Source organism: Triplophysa rosa, linkage group LG14 (genome assembly GCF_024868665.1).
Source record: "Triplophysa rosa linkage group LG14, Trosa_1v2, whole genome shotgun sequence".
NCBI classification, from domain to species: domain Eukaryota; kingdom Metazoa; phylum Chordata; class Actinopteri; order Cypriniformes; family Nemacheilidae; genus Triplophysa; species Triplophysa rosa.
This window is the reverse complement of record NC_079903.1, coordinates 10496691-10515549: the sequence shown is the minus strand read 5'-3', so window position 1 is coordinate 10515549 and position 18859 is coordinate 10496691. Positions and strand designations below refer to the sequence as shown.

The window sequence follows — 18859 nt, the reverse complement described above, 5'->3', positions numbered from 1 at the left end:
GAAATTATTATGTTTTTTGATTGTGGACCACTGCTAAATCCAGTGGTCTGTGTCAAAATTAATCAAAAAGTAATATGTTTAAATAAAAATGCAGTCATGGCTAATGAATAATAAACATTTCCGCAGCGGTGGGACTTTTATTTTAAATATTCAACCCTTGTTTTGTAGGAAGTACAAACATATTTCTTCGTACTTCACACTCTCCAGTTTGGTACCATAAGCTTCCTACAAGCTACAGGATTTGGATTTTGTCGCTCAAGAGCAGATTCCCAGTAAAACCAAAATAAAACATGGCGAAATACGAGGAGGTTTCCGTTCATGGTTACGAGGAGTTTTGTAAAGCGGTGTCTGAACGGAAGGGAAAAGACATATTCGCTTACTTTTCTGGAGATAAAGATGAACAGGGCAAGAGCTGGTGTCCAGACTGTGTGAAAGGTACAGATTCAGTTTAAACAGACATACGCCCTTTATGTAACGGGAACACGGTATTTGTTAGCGGTTCTGTTTTTCCTCTTTATGCATTACAGCAGAGCCAGTAGTCAGAAGAGAGATGTCTCATCTTCCAGAAGGATCTGTCTTCATTTACTGTCAAGTAGGAGACAGACCCTAGTAAGTATACAGTACTCACTACTGTAATTTGCCAATGACGTTTGATGTCAGTCCATCGGTTGTCTAATAAGAAATTCTCTGTAGTTACACACACATTCATTTACATTTGTGACCCTGCCTGTGAAAATCCAGCTAAAGTCATATAGTTGTGATTTACTTTTAGCTATTTAAAACCAACCTACATAATGGGAAGATCTTTCTGTGAAAATATAATAAATAATATAATATAATTGAATATAACCAATCCTTTTGTGGCCCCTCAATTATCTCAAATGTATAATCTCATACTTAGAATTTTTAACTAAACCAAAAACATCAAATTCAACAATGCTGAAATATTCTATTGATTTGTAGCCCTATTTCTCTGGCGTTCGATTGCACAGAATTTATAATTCTCTATGTCATAAAATGTCAAAACTGGGGGCTGGCTCCATCTAGGGGACCAGTTTGAGAACCACAAGTCATTTATCTGAAGACTTTACCATTGCATACATTTTTTAATTGCACTGCACACGTTCAGAGCACACCAAACGCTATAAAATACACAAAAAGTTAAAGATTTATTTTTATTCTTGCATATATTTGCGTCTGATATCACTAGATATATGCTTGCTTGACCCTACATGAATTGGTAGATAAAAACATGTTCTCTTCCAATCCTAATGGTTCAGATTCAGAGTCTCTTCAGGGTACAAATATGTTTTATACTTATAGTTTGAAAAACTGTCAACGTTTTGCCATCCAGAGACATACTCTTTTTAACAATGTAACACTATATGCTACGATTACGGTTTATTTATATTTGCTGATGCAAGGTTCTTATGCAAGGTTGATGACAAAATAAAAAATAAAGCCAAGCCACACTTAATACTGGACTGAACATACTTAAACGGAGCAATTTATAACATGACTTCTTTTCAGTGGCAGGTTCAATCATGTTTTATCATGATCATGAATCAGTCATGATTTATTTCATGTTCAAAATGTTGTGACCTACCTAATGACATCATCTCACACATTTGTTACAGTTGTTATAGCATGTTTTGCCTCTAATTCCAGCTAATGGATTATTATAATCAAGATGGAAAATTATAGCTTACATGACTTTAATAATAGAGCCTGTTGCCTAAACTAGTCGTTTTGTATGGGAACAGGACACAGATAGACTCAAGCCACTTTTCAGGATTCTCCTGGTAGTCAGTGTTTTGAAAAAAAGTGCTTTAAATTGAGCAAAATATTGTGTCACTGCTTAAATATTAATGCATCACATTTTTATAATAAGAGAGAATTACATAAATGTTTTGGCCTGGAAGTTTTAAATATTATTTCAGGGGTCACATTAAAAATGTATCCATAGTACTTAATCCCACAATATGCCCAAAAGTAATCAGAATGTGAAAATAAAGATTCATCACATATCTACATTGACTATGATTTTGGCCTTGGCAGCTGGAAGGATCCAAACAATGACTTTAAGAAGACTCTAAAGCTGACGGGTGTACCCACACTACTGTGCTACGGCACGGTAAACATGAATACATTTGATCATTGATATGATATGTCTAAATGCACTATACAGAAAAATGCACATTTAAATCTAGAGCTAAAAAACATCGTTTTATGTTGTTTTTAGCCCCAGAAGCTGGTTGAGGAGGAGTGTTTTAAAGCAGATCTGGTTCGAATGATGTTTACAGAGGATTAGCGTCCTTAGATACTGCTGTACACATGCGAACCGTCCAACTTTTTCAACGATCAATGTGATTCCAGTGCTGTCACTTCAACTGTGTTCTGTGATGTTAATCTTGAATGTTCAGCAAAACTAATTGAGACTCTGGAATTGTGCATTTAGTTTGTCCTGTGTTGATTGTACATGGTTTTAAAGCATTGTGGATGTCAAAACGGTGTGAATCAAAGGGAGCTTTAAACAAACTTTAAAGTGATTTTCAAAAAATATTTGACACTAAGACTGAAGAACTAAAGGAATTAAAGTATGAGCACACATGCATAATGAAAGTGTTTTACAGTCCAGTTATGCACAAAAATATTTAAAGACGAGATATCTGTTTACTATTTCCATTTTACTTGTTTTTGTGTAATCTGAACAAAATAAAATATATTTCAAAAAGAGTATACATATCTGCTTTTGTTTGTTTTAAATGTTACTGTTATATTCAGTGGTAACTGTATGTCGGTATGCCTTTTAAATCATGATATCTGCTTGTATTTGTATACTTGTGCTGATATGTAGCAGAATATTAAGCAATACAGTTTTTCCCTCAGAATGTGGATGTTTATTATACATGATCTGTTTTAGTCAATATAAAGTGATCTTTCACAGGTCTGTATTTACTGGTCTGCCCCACTTCTGCTTTAACTGATAATTCAAGTGTACATGGTATGCATGACATAATTACTGTGACATCACTGGTCTACAATGCTTACATGCAAGCTGACCAGAACCACATACAAATTTGTGTATGAAACCGTTACTTAAAATACTATAATAAATTAAACATCATTACATTAAGAAAGGCTCTGATACATTTTTTCTTAAATATTAAACGAAAAAAGGCTTCTCATGCAATGCAGATCTTAAAGTCAGTTACATTGTTGAACCGACATACTGGGCAGACATGAAAATTATGATGCGTTTCTTTTTAATTGACATCTGACATATGACTGAACGTTTAAAACTAGGTATGTGGAAACTGGAAAAATATATACAAGAATATTCATTTATTTAATTTACATTTTTATTGATTGATTTTATTTTTTAAATGTTTTGGAAAGGATGACTTGGACCAAATAATGATTAAAATGCATCCAATAAGAGCCTAGAATAGAGGGGAACTCATTCAGTACTGGATAATAAAACGTATCAAAAGGTGGCTACCTTTGAAGGTGGCGTAACATAGTTTTGATTTATTTGAGATTTTTGGGTTATATTTTTGTTTTTTCATAGTTTTGGTTCTAAAATAAAAAATAAACAAATAATGAAACGAGCAAGTGTCCGTAGCTTTTGAGCAGTAGGGCATTTCCATGGTAACGCGTTTGTTTTGAGGTGCAATTTCGTCATTTCTCCAGTAGATGTCAGTAAAACGTCACAGCGCGACGCTGCAATGTTACCGAACGTCAGTCTATATAACCGGAGCGCATTCCTGCACACCGCTCACACTGTCACAAACCACGGCCGCTGTCCTCCTAACCCACGCGTCTACTTTACCACGGCCAAAACTGAACAGCAGGGCCTGCGGATCTCCAGCGATCACCTCGGATTTCATTTCAAACAATCTGAACAAACGAACCCGATCAAAATCAGTCCGATTGGATCGCTCAGCAGCGATGTCGGAGTTTCTGGTGGATCTGCTCGGAGAGCGCCTCGTCAACCGGGAGAAAGCCGAGCTGGATGTTCACGCGCTGGGCAGTAAGCTGTCGCTGCTCGGGCTCTACTTCGGCTGCAGTTTGAACGGTCCCTGCAAGCAGTTCAACGCCAGTCTCTGCGAGTTTTACAGCAAGTTTAAGAAATCTTCAGAGCACAAGGACAAATTGGAGCTCGTCTTCATCTCGTCGGATCAGGACCAGAAACAGTGGCAGGACTTCTTGCAGGAAATGACATGGCCGGCGTTGCCTTTTAAAGATAGACACAAAAAGGTAAGAGCTTAGCGATGATAACTTGCACACAAATCCTGCAGGTTTGATGAAGATGACACGAGAGTCAAGATTTGCCCAATGATGTGTTTCTCTTTATAAACGAGGTAAAGTGTGCAGGTATAAGGTACAAAATCAATTAAATCAGATTTACTGTTGTACACTTTACAATTAAATTCAGAGCTAGAATCTATGGAAACTATATTGAACTGAGCTTAAATTTCATTTTAAAGAAGACATTCTGTTCAAGCACCACAATAAATAATCACCTAATGCATTATTCTTCCCAACCCTTCTTATTATATATTTATGGCATCTGTTTATCCTAAGAGAGATTTTTGGTTTTTGCAGTTAGAAAGGCCTGAGGTTGATAAATATAAAAAGAAAAAATGCACAGTTCAGTACAAATCCACACTTTGACTGTGGGTTTTATTATACATACTCAACAGTATTGTGATACAGTTGTAATCCCAGAAAATATTAAAGCACTGGTTATGAGTGGGTGTCCTCTTATTTTTAGCTGAGGGCGCTCAGCTAGTGATTCCTGAACAAGTTAAAACACATCCTTTAAAACCACCATAAACCCCTATAAACCATTACATCAGCTGTCTCAAAATCACGATTTTTTTCAGCAATACCCCTCAAAATGCTGTCTAGTTGGGCAGCTAACTAGCTTTTGAGAATCAGCCAAAACGAAGCTTAGGAGTTGTTCAGGAAGGATCAGTCACATTTAATTACAGAATTACACAATAATCAAGTAATCTAGAAATAATTAGTTTGTTGAATTTCTCTTTTCAGGCTGAATAAAAATCTCTTATAATTCGATCGTTTTATATGTACCCAAGATTTACAATAACACACTAAAATATCTATATGATTCATGTTTTTTTTCTTTAATCACCTTTAAAAACTGAATTTAAAAGTGAATTTATATCAAGATTATTTGTGGCAACTTTTCTCATTTTATGTAAGGTAATTTCATTATTAAAAGCACATTTGGTATTCGGATTTTTAGCAGGCCTGTTTTGTGTCATTTATTAAAAACAAACCTGGAAATTATTACTGCGTCTCGGAGCACTTTTAATTGAGCTATTCTTCTGATTATAGAAATGAGATCTCGTGGTTGTAAATATTTCAGGGTTACAGCTTTGGCATTAGAAATACCCTGTCAAATGTGGGGGGAAAAACATTAAATATGGTAAATAATTAATTGTGTTTGTTATTGTAAAGGCAGGCTCAGCGTTGCATAAATTGCGTATACTGTGTGGTGAGTCGGCTGTTAGAATAAATGTAACACTGCCTCATCTGTAGTGTAACACACAATATCGTTACATTGATATTTTTGTGCAGTGTTGTTTTTTTGAGTTTGCATGTTTTGTTTTAGTGGATACAGTTTGGATCACGCTCAGATTTGCCCCTTGCTGGTATCCATTTTGGTCCACTGCACCAGCCCCACCTCCTGCATGTCTTGGCACGTCTCACTGTCGAGCAGGTGATGGATGTTAAATGGCTTGTACAGTTTTACAATGACATCAATATAAATATTTAAGATAAATCTACATCTGCCACCATGCAAAATGCAGAATGGATTGCATACAGTATTTTTGACAATACAGGGACTGAGAAATGATGTGTTTGCGTAATAGTAACAGAATATTGATTTAGGCATATTTTGCTTGGATTAAGTCTTGGATAACGGTTTTCTTTTATCAGACAAAAATCATGTTCTGTGCAAAAATGCATTTCTCTTTATTCAGAGACAAGAACCTATTTCAATCCAATTCAACTGTTATTTGTTACAGGCCCAAACTACTTTGGGGTTTTGTTTATGCTTTGTTTCATGCACTGACTTAGTTTTGTGCAAACTGTCATGGGTCATGTTTAGAAAGAAGAGATTTTCATCGAATTTGTATATTTTGTCATGCTAGGTACTGTATCCTGGCAATTTCTCATGTTTAAGATTACAAATGTGCCTTAAAATGTTTATATACAGTTAATCACAAGCAATCCATCTGTTCTGTAAACACAATTATAATTGAATGCCAGTATTGTTTTCCGTTTACCCCACAGGGAATTTTACTAATTTGTTTTCTTCTGAAATATGTTTTGTGCATTGTTTGCTGATAATAATTTGCAGGTTTTTTTCCCATTTATAAAACACTTTTCTTTTTGGGTAGAACCATCAAGTTTTAAATATTTTCCAAATGTAATACTTAAAGCAAGGTCATACAGTATATATATATATATATATATATATATATTTTTTTTTAAATATGTATATATTTGCACATATTCACACCAACAGTTTTGTCTCTCTGACATATTATAGCTGTTCCGACCTTTTTTAGCAACACTTTTTTTTTGCCATTGGCAGGATAAAATAAGCCGTAATGTAATATTGAGCCATAAATAATCCTAAACCATTGTAAAATAATGGGATGGTATGTGGATCAAATGTCTTTGATATCTACTTGAGGCTTATTTAGTTTGATGGGAGATGTAAATGACCCGGGCTGAATCAGATAAGTGTGTTTTTCTTGAAGTAATAACATCTCTGGTCCCGCAGAGAGTTGAGCTCTTAAGATTTGAACCGGCCAGTGTCATGTTCCTATTTGCAGTCTCGGCATGAGGAGACCATCTTTCCTCTCTTCATGGGAGACAGAATATAGTGGGATTTGTGTTCACTGAAGGCATTAACTGATGTGTGATGTCAGCCTGCTGCAAAGTCGGGTTGAGGTTGTGGTACCGCAGGGTATGGCTTGTTTCCCCGAGGGACAGAATAGAGATATTTCTGTAATGCTGTGAGATGAGTACGATGAAGATGCTGTTATTCTCAATGGTCTCTTTTAATCTCCTTTGTCACCTGGTGTCATTTCCTCTCTCACGCCGTATGTTCTGCTATCCATCAGCCAGAGATTTCCCTACCCACTCATGCAGAGATAAGCCCTCCACAGTAAAATATGGTCCCTGATGTTTATGTTTTTAACATCCACGCTAACAAAATGTTGTAAGAACGTTTCGCTAACATTTCCATTTAGTTATGAAAACATTTTTTCTAAATGTTTTAGAACAGTTTTGTGTACTGTAAGAATACAATTTTATATGAATGTTTTTATAACATTTTTAGAATGTTCTTTTGATGTTACTGCGAAGCATTTTTTAGTAACTTTGAGACAACTTTTAGAGAACGTTAGCCAAAGCATTACAAGAAGTTTTATTATTTAATGTTTCATAATATACTCACCTTATTGATTTTTGAAACACTCTTTTCTATTGATGTAACAAAGGCGGCATAGGCAGAAATATACTTTTTAATATTTCATAATATTCTTTTTATAAACCAACGTAATCCTCGCTCTGCTGTTCTTTTTAAGAAAATGGCTCTGATTCGACCTCGACAGTGTTCCGACCTCCATCGTCATTGTGTTCATAGTGTCTTTAACCAGTCAAGCGAATCATTTTTGTTTACTGATTTTCCAGTCATGTTCTCTCATTTAAAAAAGTGCAGGGACTTGAGATTTGTATATTTCTTCTATTCCGTCATTTTCCGTGTCTTCCTGTGTGAAAGAGAGGTTGTAGCTGTACAGTATGTGGAGTTGTGTTAGTCGCTGGGCGTCTGCAGGGCATCAAGGGACAGTCTGTGTTGGCAATGCCTTACAAGGACACTTGCATCAGCCGGAGCGGAGAAAGATGCTCGTAAATCAGTTGCTGGCTCTGCCCGGTTACAGCCAAAGACAAAAAGTAAACGTCTGCAGAGAGGCGGTGATCACAGATCCGCGAGATCATCCGCTGGCCCGCTGGCATCTCTGCAGGTTTGGGCGACAGCTGCTCAGAGCTTTTGAGATTGCTAAGGGCTGCTGTCATCAGGGTGTCAGCGATCAGATGAAGAAGCGGGCGATTCCCCATTCATCAAGCGTTTTAGAGCCGTGCCCCTCCACTCGGCTTTGATTTCAGAGCTGGCGGCTAGAAAAAGACAGCCTTATCTGCAGGTGATAATACAGGCTTCTCTATCATTGAGTGGTACATTTGGCTCTGTGTGACGAACACAGATTTTCTCTCTGCTGAGTGACGCCGTGTGCTCATAATGTTGCTCGGTGGGAATCGCTGAAGTCAGGTTGATTTCCATTGACCTGTGAATGACCAGCCAAAATCTGAATTCTTCTTTAGGTTAATTAAAAAAATGCCAGACAGTGTTTTCAAATTGTATTATAATATGTGACTATTTCTTCATTGGAACACCTCTGAAGATATTTTGAGAAATGTCTCCATTGTTTTGTGTCCATACAATGAAATGTCAGTGGAGGACTGTGTTGTTTGGTTGCCATCGTTTCTCAAAATATCTTTTTTTGTGTTCTGCAGAAGAAAGTCAGTCAGGTTTGGAAGGACATGAGGATGAATAAATAGTGAAAGAACTGTCATTTTCCGGTAACCTATACCTTTAACAGGTCCGGGTGGCCTGGGGCCATCCTTCATGCACATGAAAGTCTGTCTTCATTGTACATCAAACTCTTACTTCAAAAGACTAAGGAAAATCCAGTTTTCCGTGTCAATTTGAGCTATAGTAGCGATTACAGGCAGAGAATTACTCTAGCTACATATGCTTGCAATTGTATGCAATATGTGACAAGAGAGATTATTTAAGGAATGTGGGCCTTCAGTTGCTAAAGAGATGCTGGCCGGTCTACAGCAGGGCTCTGCACAGCTTTATAAACACCACGCTTGCCAAATTTAACTCCTTACTTCAGACTACACTTGCACCTCTTTTCAGTCCCATTGTGTTTCTGTCAACAGACGCACTGTAATGTTGTGAATGGTGACAAAAGAAGTGTGGACGTGGTGAGTCCTAGTGGAATACCGACTTCTTAGGTTTTTAGTTACAGATAAAACAGATAAAAATGAGGCGAAAGGACAGCCAGAAGAAAAGGCTTAATCTCTGCCGCTTTTTGAGCAATTTGAGACTGCTCTGTTCCCAGAAGTCTGTGTTAGGAAATAACACAATAGCTGTTGGTCTTTGACCCTGGACAAATCCGTTGTCCGAGTACAAGTTTTGAGCGATAGCGCAGTGTAGCTCGTCTGCACAAAGCCGTTCCTTTTGTTCATTCAGTCCATTTGTCACACTGTCAAGTCGATTTTGGACAGGAACGGGGAAGAACTTCACAGAAACGTGCCGGTCTGGCGCATAGACATCTGCGTTTGCAATCAGATTACCATTTATAATGATTTAATAGGTCAAATTTATGACTTTGTCTGCAGTCTCTAAATAACATTAACTCATCCTGAGAATGTCTGACATTACTGAGAAAGCTACAGTAAATACTATGGGTGGATTATTTCATAGGGAGGCCAAAGGGCAGAAACATACTTTATGCAAGTATGCATACACAGTTGCTTGGTAAATCAAACCTTAGTGCTTAAAGTCCCACTGCATTTGATCGTTTTATCACTTAAAACTCATCTTTAAGCATTAAAATAGCATATGTAAACGTTTTTCCTGCGATGATATTTTCTTCATGCCTTAAAATGACTTGAATAAACTCTACGCCCTTGCTTCATTTAGTATACACGGATTCATGAATATGCAAATTAGTCCCCACCTCCATTCAATTGCACTGATTACAGGTAGATAGATGCCTCATTTGACGTGTGAGCAGTGCGTGCTCGTGTTGCAGAAGCAGGGCTATAAAACTGCAGCGATCGTTTCAATGCCTAGTCTATGTGCCATCCTTACATACTGTATCTACGGCTCAAATCTGTTAACGTGATTGGTTACTGGCTTATGATGTCGTAATCAAAGGCAGTTTCAAACAGCATTTCTTTGGTTAACTGCAGTTTTATGGAGAAAATACTCTGCAATGGTTTAAAATAATAATTTTGCACATGTTTTATCGTAAAGCGTATTAAAAACATCACATAGACATAAAAACATCGCATAGACATAAAAACTTGATTTTCACCACAGAGGGACTTTAAACAGATGAGAGTTACGTTCATATATGGGCCATTAAACTGAAAGTGGTTTTCTGGCAGATCAGAAAACGAAGGTCGACAGTTTAACAAACTTTTACTTGCTCGGCAAAATTCTCTTTGAACTGTTGGCCTGAATGAGAAGCTGACCATGGAAGAGCAAAAAAATCACCTCACAAGTGCCCATGCAGCAATTCTAAAAAATGCATTGCATACTTTAGCATCATTGTTATTAAGTGTGATGGCGCATTTTGAAATGCAACAACGTAAAGGTGCTGTGTGTAATATTTTGGAGGATCTATTGACGGAAATGCAATATAATATACTTATACCATGGTCTGTTTGAATACTGGATTCTGATTGGCTGGAAGGTGTGCATTAAAAGCACGGGTAGCTCCAGTCAGTTTGATTACATTTCAAATTAACTGACAAAATAACCGTCATTTTCACCTGTTTGATCTAAAATGACACTGTAAACATCAATAAAAGCTTTAACTTGGCAAATAACCATGGTATAAGCGGGATAATCCACGGCTAGCCGTCCACTTCGCGTCGGGTGGTTCTTCGCCTCCACGTCGTGCATTAAAATCGTTTAATGCACGGCTAGCCGTGGATTATCCCTTACATAACTATGTATGTGTAACTACGTGTATAAAGACCTTACATAATGAAGTGTTATGTTTTTATGACCTTAGAATGAGCCATTTCTATTTACATACACCGCGGGTCTCCTTGCATGGAATTCACCATGTTGTTTCTACAGTATCTCCTTTCAACAAAGAAGCAAAAACGTGATGACATCTTAGTTCTGTGTCAGCCACCATAGTGCTACGAACGGGAGGGGTGGAGTGAGCTGTTGGTTGCAGTTTGCAACCTCACCGTTAGACTCTAAATTTCATACACTGAACCTTTAAGAAAAGCAACTCTTAAGAAATAGTAAACTGATACTTATGTCCACGTATAGGCCTCAACTTGTTAAAGCTTAAACCACATCCGTCATTAAGGCCATCATTAAAGTAATCCAAATGTCTTCTAAAGCGACTAGTAGCCTCTTGACTAGTTTTCATATGATATTTCATAGTGAGATAAACAATAACCTATGAAATTTGAAGTAACCGATATGCCGCCACATTTCGTCCCACATCGTAACACTGATATGCGCTTGTTTTGTGTAAATTTCACTAAATTGTTTTCTCTCACAAATATTTTTTTCACTTAAGACATTTATTAACTGAAGTCGTTTTTATTACTTTTATGATAGATGGATGGTTGGGTGGATGTGCTTTTTTGGCGCTTCAACATTGATGATACCATATAAAAAGATAAAATAACAGCCTTTTAATATTATCATTTTGTTTATTATTATTCATTTTTGTTTAACAGAAGAATGCCATCTGGGATGTTTATGAGGGTGAGTAGAATTTTTAGGTGAACCATTCCTTTAAAAATGTTATCTCTTGCTAGTCCAGCTGTTAAATCCAACTGTGGTAACATAGCCACAAAACACCAGGAGGAAGTTTAATTTGGTAGACACTCTCATTTTGCCTCATTTTTATTTCTCATGTAACTGCAGAATGTTCAAACCTGGAATGCTTGCTTTGATCGACTCACATTTTCTTCCACAAATATCTTTTTTATTTTATGGTTTTGCTTGTGCTGTTTGTATCAAATTTCGTTATTTTTTTTCTCTGAAAAGAGCTAAGAAACAAAAGATCCTAAGAAACGTGTGCTGTGCGGTCAGTGAAAGTAGTTAAAGCATGAACAATTGGAAGGAACGAGTGAATTAAATGCAAATGAACCAGAAACGTTACCCAAATTATAGTGTCTCCTCATGCATGTCTTTCCTCACACTTTACCTTTTACCTTCATCTCAGCTTGTTTTTGGAAGATCTTAACGCACGTGTGGATTAGTTTGGGCTTCAGAAGGGGCTCTTCCGCAGTTGACGTCTCTACGAAATAGTGCCACAGTGTTCTGTCAGCTGTCCCTGTGGCTTTTTCCAGTGTTCCCACAGATGTGTCAGGATGCTATCGGTGCTGTTGTTGAATCACTGTCAGTGATGCTGTGTCAGTGATGTGGCTGGCTGCCCGATTGCTAAGTAATGACGTGGAGCACAGACATGTCGACTGGCTCTTTTGGCAGCTTCACACGCCGGCACCGGCCCTGCTGTGAATCGGCATTCGACTTGTGTGTGTGTGTGTAGTAAACTAAACTCTTTTTTTACTTGAAGTTAAATTATCATCATTTACTTGTCATTGTCTCACTTGGTAGAGCACTGTGCTAGCAACGCAAAGGTTGTGGGTTCGATCCCAGGTAACACACAAATTGATAAGACATGTATACACTAAATGCACTGTAGGTCGCTTTGAATGAAAGCATCTGCCAAATGCATAAATGTAACGGTACATTTCCCCCGTGCGTCAGCGTTAATGCTTCTCATTTACTTTCAATGGGTGACGTCATGCGTTGCCGAACTGAATTGTAGATCTGTCGGAGTCACGTCACTTGCGGCAGCTTTTCAACTTTTCAAGCTTTTCAACTTTTCAAGCGCCAACGCAGGCGTCAGCCAATCAGATCGCCTTATCCAAATAACCTAGTGTAGGCACTAGCCAATTGCATTCATGCAAGACCGGAGAACAATGCGATTGGCTATTGTCACTATGACGATTGCGTTGGCCATGCTTTAGACACGCCCCCCTGATAGCACACATACATCTGGTTTACGTCTATTTGACGTCTGCATTTACATCTGCAAGACATCTACAATACATAGTTTGCTCAACTGCAATACGTCTCGGAGATGTCTGCTGTCAGACGTCATATAGACATCTAGAAGATGTCTGTAAGATGTTTATGATTTAGAATGGATGTACAACAGCTCTTTCTAAGATGTTTAGCAGATGTTTTTAAGCAGCAGATCTCCAGATCTTTAGCAGACGTATTACAGACGTTCAGACGTCTCCGAGACGTATTGCAGATGAGCAAACTATGTATTGCAGATGTCTTACAGATGTAAATGCAGACGTCAAATAGACGTAAACCAGATGGATTGTGCTATCTGGGCCTCCGTCAAGCGTTGACGCTGACGCCCCACGTGAGTACAGATATTTAAACAAAATTTTCAGTCAAACATTTGTCATAAAACAACGCAAAAGTACCATAATAGTAGACCGTATGACTTGTGATATGTATTATGCTATGTTCACACCAAACGCGAAGCATCATGTTCCTTGCTCTATATTACTTCCAGGATTGCTTGTTTTTATTTGCGTGACTAACGCAAAAACATCACGTGACGGCTAGTGTCCGGATGCGTCCGGACGTGTCAAACCAGACATGTCAATCAGCTCAAAGACACAATTGAGGGCGAATGTCCTGCGAATTCGCGTCTATTCGCATATTTATACATATAGACTTTGTATGTAATTTACAAACGCAAATAGTTCGATTGGCATTTGGTGTGAACACAGCATTATACCAAGTCTTCTAAGAAGTTATGTGAGAGCAATGTGAGACCAAAATTTAAGTTTTTGTACCGTTCAACCTTACTGTAGCTCTTTAATTGGGACCTCAAGACATCAGGTTTGATATTACTGGCCTTCTCTTACCTTGAACCCGGTGTGCTGTGTGTCAAACACCAAGACCGAATTGAACTTAAAGAGCTTCATTGCATTTTTTAACACGCAAAAAAGTGCTTTTTAAGCTTTGCCTGTTCCCATGGAATCAAAGTCAGAGTATTTCAGAACGCCAAAACCACTGACGTCTTGATTAAGGGTCTTGACGCCTCTTCATTTTTAGGTCTTGAGATCAAACGTCCCTGCAGTGGAAATATGTTATTAAGCATTTTTTATAGCTTATCCTCTGCTAAACTCCCTAAAAGCATTAATCCGCCTTTTTTCTAGTCAGAATTGCCCAAAGCCATAAAAACTGGAGTGCATTTGTGATTAACAAGAACGTGAATGAGTCAGAGGGTAAGGAAATGTTATATAACACTGGTGAACAAACTCTGCCATAGCCTGAGGAGCGATCCTGGGGAGCACAAATTTCTCCTGCGGTAAGTGGTAGGAATTAAGGTCAGGCCAAATTCCTCAGATCATCTCATGAGGATTATGGACGATTCGCACCTCGCGTCGGAGCAGCCCACTGCTTTGGTTTGTCCCTAACATCTAAAATTGGGTTCTGACCCATTGCGACCTGAAATGACTCCTTCATGTGCTGCCTTAGAAGACAGATGTTAGATTTGGAGGAAAGCTGCTAAGCTCTGGTCACTAAATTGTGTCTAATAGAATCCCACAAAATTGCCGGTTATGGCTCTTTAGCGTAATATGTGAAAGTTCCCTCCAAGCATGCGCTGAACCCCGGCCAGTAAACGGGAGATTTTGAGCGCTGTCTTCCTGAGGCGGCGCTTATGTTCGTTTGAGTTTCATTCGCCAGCGTTTTTCTTTTTTTTTTTATTCAGTTGAACAGTTGGAGGGGATTTATGTGCACACCAAATGCCGTTGATTGACTGAGGGTACAGGTGTGTCTAATAACAGGACGGAGATACTGCCCTACAGCAAGTACACGACTTGGTTTAACAGATGTGAGGCGAGGAGGAATCGTGCCATCGTGCCATTGACCATGAAATTAGCTTGGTTGTATATAGCCTAAAAGTATGTACGAGTACAAAAATTCCCAGTAAAATCAAGTTTTCAACACCTGCCATTGCTCTCTCTTGCTTTTTATTGGTACATCATCTGTAGTTTTTAACATTTGCGCGGAAAGTGCTCGCGGACACTGATACTTGGACAATGAAACTCTCGCTGGTGGCTTCTGTTGTAGTGTCATATAAAATCCCATCTGCTTTTTATTGACCCAGTTACAAGTGCTGCGTTTCGTCAAAGGATGTCGTACAATCTTGAGCTGTCTCTTGGACAGTCATGTTTTATTTCTGAAGAGACGAAAAACAAAGTCCTTAAATAACCTCCCACTAAAACTCCCAACACTTTATTTTAGCCCTGCATTCTGCTAATTCTCAGTTATTTCCCACAAGACACCAATTGTAAAGCACTGAATGATTACAGTTGTCGGAGCTGAGAGAAGCTCGACCCTTTCAGCCTGCTGTGATTCCAAGCCACGCTGGATGAAAACTCAATTACATCCTTGTTGCTTCACTTTCGCAGGAATCCCGCCAACACATTTTACATGACAGTTCTGCATTTTTGTGGTATCTGTTAACAATTACACAAATACAAAAGAGAAGACGTATTACACAAGTGGACTGGTATTGCGGGTTGGCCTAGACATTTTAATACAGAAGAAACGTTCACAAGGTTGATACATTGAGGCCTGAAATGATGGGTTGTGAGATGGTGTTTAGGATTTCTGGGGTAAAAGCACAGCTTGTGTGAACATTTATAAAAGTATTTAGGAATGTTTGTGGATGATTTTACAGATGTAAATCTAATCTTAGTATAGTAACCTAATAGTAGCCCAAATAGCATATACAAATATCACAGTTGTTTTAAGTCTGGTCTTGCATTTTTTTGTTGTTGTAAAAAACAAAAGATGACTTGAGGCAGAATACATGGAAATACAGCCGTGGAAAAATCAGTTTGTCTGAATTTACTATATGTGATGCGGTCTGGGAGAAACCGTCAGATGGCGCGCAGGGACATTTTTAGGAATATCAAAAAATACAAGTCGAAAGTCAGTTTTTTTGTCAAAATTGGGTTTTCATTCAATTATTATTCTATAATATCATGTGTATCACCTCTGAAAATATCTCGGTCAAATTCACTTGTTTAATACTGAAAAATGGTGATTTATTCTGGCAAGCTGATGTTTAAGGACATGCCCGACGGAGCTGCAAAAAACAGCCATAACTTTCCCTCTTCTAACTCTAATGTTACAAAGACAATTCACCTATCAAAGTAAAACCCATAAAATGTAGAATGATGGTTTATCAATGCATATTTCCCGCCAGTCCTGTGTAAACAAAATGCAAAGTTTCTTATACAACGTTATGAGATGGCAGCTGCTCATTACATCTCCGGAACGCGATCGCGAAACATGCCAGGAGTGATCAAAAGTTCAGACACCACATTATGCCCATAAAAAACAACGGAAAAACTTACTTCACTACTAACTTGTTGTCCTCTCTTCAGGGAAACGTTTGCTAGTCTCCTTGTGTATTGATGCAGTGCTCTTTAAGTGTGCCCAGCGCCATTTTCATTACTTTGGTTTTATTCATACGGTTTTGTACAGTATTTTTAGAGATTTCAACGCTAGGAAATGTTTTGGCTATTAAATTGTTAATAGTAAAGTGACTTTTACTTGTGATACTTGACTGTTGTGCTTTTATTTTCCTCGCCTATCTTTAAGACTGTTTTTCTCCAAGTTCCGTTCCTGAAAATTATAGCGCTCAGCCAACTTCAGATAGCCATAACTTTTGTTACATACAAGCAGGGGCGTCGCACCCGTGGGGGATGTGGGTGTTTTAACACCCACACTTTTCCCGGTGAGAGGGTTCAACACCCGCACTTTTTCTGCAGTTTTTCCGCAGTTTTGCACAAATGCCTTACAGCAGTCGCTCCTCCGTTTCTCTGGCCGCTCTATGTCTGCGCTCGCTGCGGCTGCCTCCTCTCCCCTCCCTCTCAAACATGACACCGCCTTTGAGTGTGACAGGCTGATGATTGGCTGTTCTGCCTTAAGTCCCGCCTCTCTTGGTGTGTTAGATTTATCAGTCAGCTCGTGCTGAGGAGGCGGGAACTTATTGTTATGGTTATTTACGTCTCCCTTTTCCAGGTACTTTGAATGAGTGTTTATGCTTTCGAGGTTTTTAAATAAGCTTGATATGTGTTTGGAAGATGTTCTGTTTATGTTTTGTTGACATGTCGAGTGTTTTCTGTATTATATTTCGTTTTTTAGACTAATGCTAATTGCTAATTGGGATATTGTTCAGCAGCTAGCTAAATTCGGTTATGTATGTGGCATGCAATGTATAAATTAATTGTGATGAAGAAGAGAGGGAATTGACGAGGAGGAGGTATTTAAAGGATTAATAACAAAAAAAATAAATATAAAAATTTAAAAAATAATTAATAAATAAAAAAAAAAATTTAAAGAAAAATAACAAATAAAATTAAATAAAACAAATAAAAAAAAAAAAAAAAAAAAAAAAAAAAATAATTAAAAAACAAATAAAAAAAAAAAAAAAAAAAGTGTATATTATTTTAATGTTTAAAAACAGTAAATTGTTACATTATTTATACCACCAGTGAAAAGGCTTTGTGTGGGCGTTTTTTGTTTTTTATATCTCCCCTTTTCAAGGCGCAAGTAAGCAAAATTTATCAGTCTCAGTCACAGTCCTGTCAGACCCATGTCACTATCAAGCTTACCACCGAGTGTGTTTTTATACTTTTCTAATATCACTCATTTAAATGGGAAGCTTTTTATATCTTGTATGTTATACCTTTTGTACCCTTCTGTCATTGTATTCATCGTTTTTATTGTTAACAAACAAACCACATCCATCCCCCGCACTTTTGAAAAGCTTGCTACGCCCCTGCATACAAGGTATGACCGAAATAAAAATTTGATTTGGAAAGGGCTTTCATATGGAATTAAAACATGGAATATGTCAAATTTCACCATTTGTTGGTTTTTCCCAGATCGCATCACATATATATATATAGGTATGTGTTTAGATAAAATGAACATTTTTGTTTAATTCTGTGAACTACTAACAATATTTCTTCCAAAGATGCTCTGTGTTATTTCAGACCTCAAATGAGGCAAAGAAAACAAGTTCATATTCGCTTTTAAGCAATACAACAGTCATATTTCTACATGTATTTAGGAAAAGTGTTTATGTGATAACCTCGCTTTTTATCACAGTTTTCATGTGTCTTGTCATGCTGTCAGTCTTTCACATTGCTGTCGGATGACTTTATGTCACTCCTGAGGTTTGATTTTGTTGAAATTCAACAGACACTGGACTGGAATGGCTACAATACATCTAGAAATGCTGATTTGAAATAAAATTTGGAATGGTCTCTTAACTTTTTCCAGGCCGTAATAGCCTCAGTCCCCATTTACTGCCATTGTATGAAGAGAAAAAAGCAGAACATTTAAATGCTACCCAATCATGATTATGTTGTTATAGCCTTGAATCATCTGAACACAGAAAACTTTTCGAACTGAATTTCATCCTAAAAATATTTTTCCATTATTACTATTTATGCCATTGGATACATAACTGCAGTTTGTCTTTACACTGGTTTGCTTTACAGCTAAGAATGAACCAATTGCACGTAATAGCATCCACCATCAGTGAGGCATAAGAATGGCAGGCTTTTTTCCATGAGAGCAGTGGTGATGGTTAGCAGCGGCCCCCCGTTGAGAAGAAGCAGTAGGGAGTCTCTGTGACTTTGCGGATGGCTGTAATCGCTGTTTTGATGAATCATTTTCTAAGCGCTTTTTGAAACTGAGGAAGAATTGAAATGAAAGGGTTTATCAGCTTAAGAGTTGTAGGAGCACAAGCGGTCGCCTTTTCTGAGCTTGTTTTTGATAGATGTGTCCGGACAATTAGAGACACTTCATACATACAGTATGTGAGATTACAGCGTAGGAAAAGCATAACTTCCCTTTTAGCGATGT

General features: G+C 37.8%; 2 protein-coding genes across 2 annotated transcripts in view; both read left to right on the top strand.

The window, feature by feature from the left end:
* Positions 1 to 182: 182 nt before the first annotated feature.
* Positions 183 to 3125, top strand: txndc17 (thioredoxin domain containing 17). The gene is made up of 4 exons (XM_057351160.1): positions 183 to 435; positions 528 to 609; positions 2059 to 2134; positions 2243 to 3125. Exons 1-4 carry the CDS (start codon positions 291 to 293, stop codon positions 2309 to 2311), a joined length of 372 nt encoding a protein of 123 aa, XP_057207143.1. The 5' UTR covers positions 183 to 290; the 3' UTR covers positions 2312 to 3125.
* A 484-nt stretch (positions 3126 to 3609) lies between these two features.
* Positions 3610 to 18859, top strand: part of nxn (nucleoredoxin) — a 65509-nt gene continuing 50259 nt past the window's right edge. Inside the window, exon 1 of the mRNA XM_057351810.1 lies at positions 3610 to 4260. Within this exon, the coding sequence (XP_057207793.1) occupies positions 3697 to 4260 (564 nt within the window). The 5' untranslated portion in view covers positions 3610 to 3696. The remainder of the gene's footprint in view (positions 4261 to 18859) is intronic.

Coding starts and splice junctions, on each gene's coding strand:
- txndc17 (XM_057351160.1), top strand. CDS start 291: ATGGCGAAATACGAGGAGGTTTCCGTTCATGGTTACGAGGAGTTTTGT. Junction 610..2,058: donor CAAGTAGGAGACAGACCCTA/GTAAGTATACAG, acceptor TGGCCTTGGCAG/CTGGAAGGATCCAAACAATG. Junction 2,135..2,242: donor CACTACTGTGCTACGGCACG/GTAAACATGAAT, acceptor TGTTGTTTTTAG/CCCCAGAAGCTGGTTGAGGA.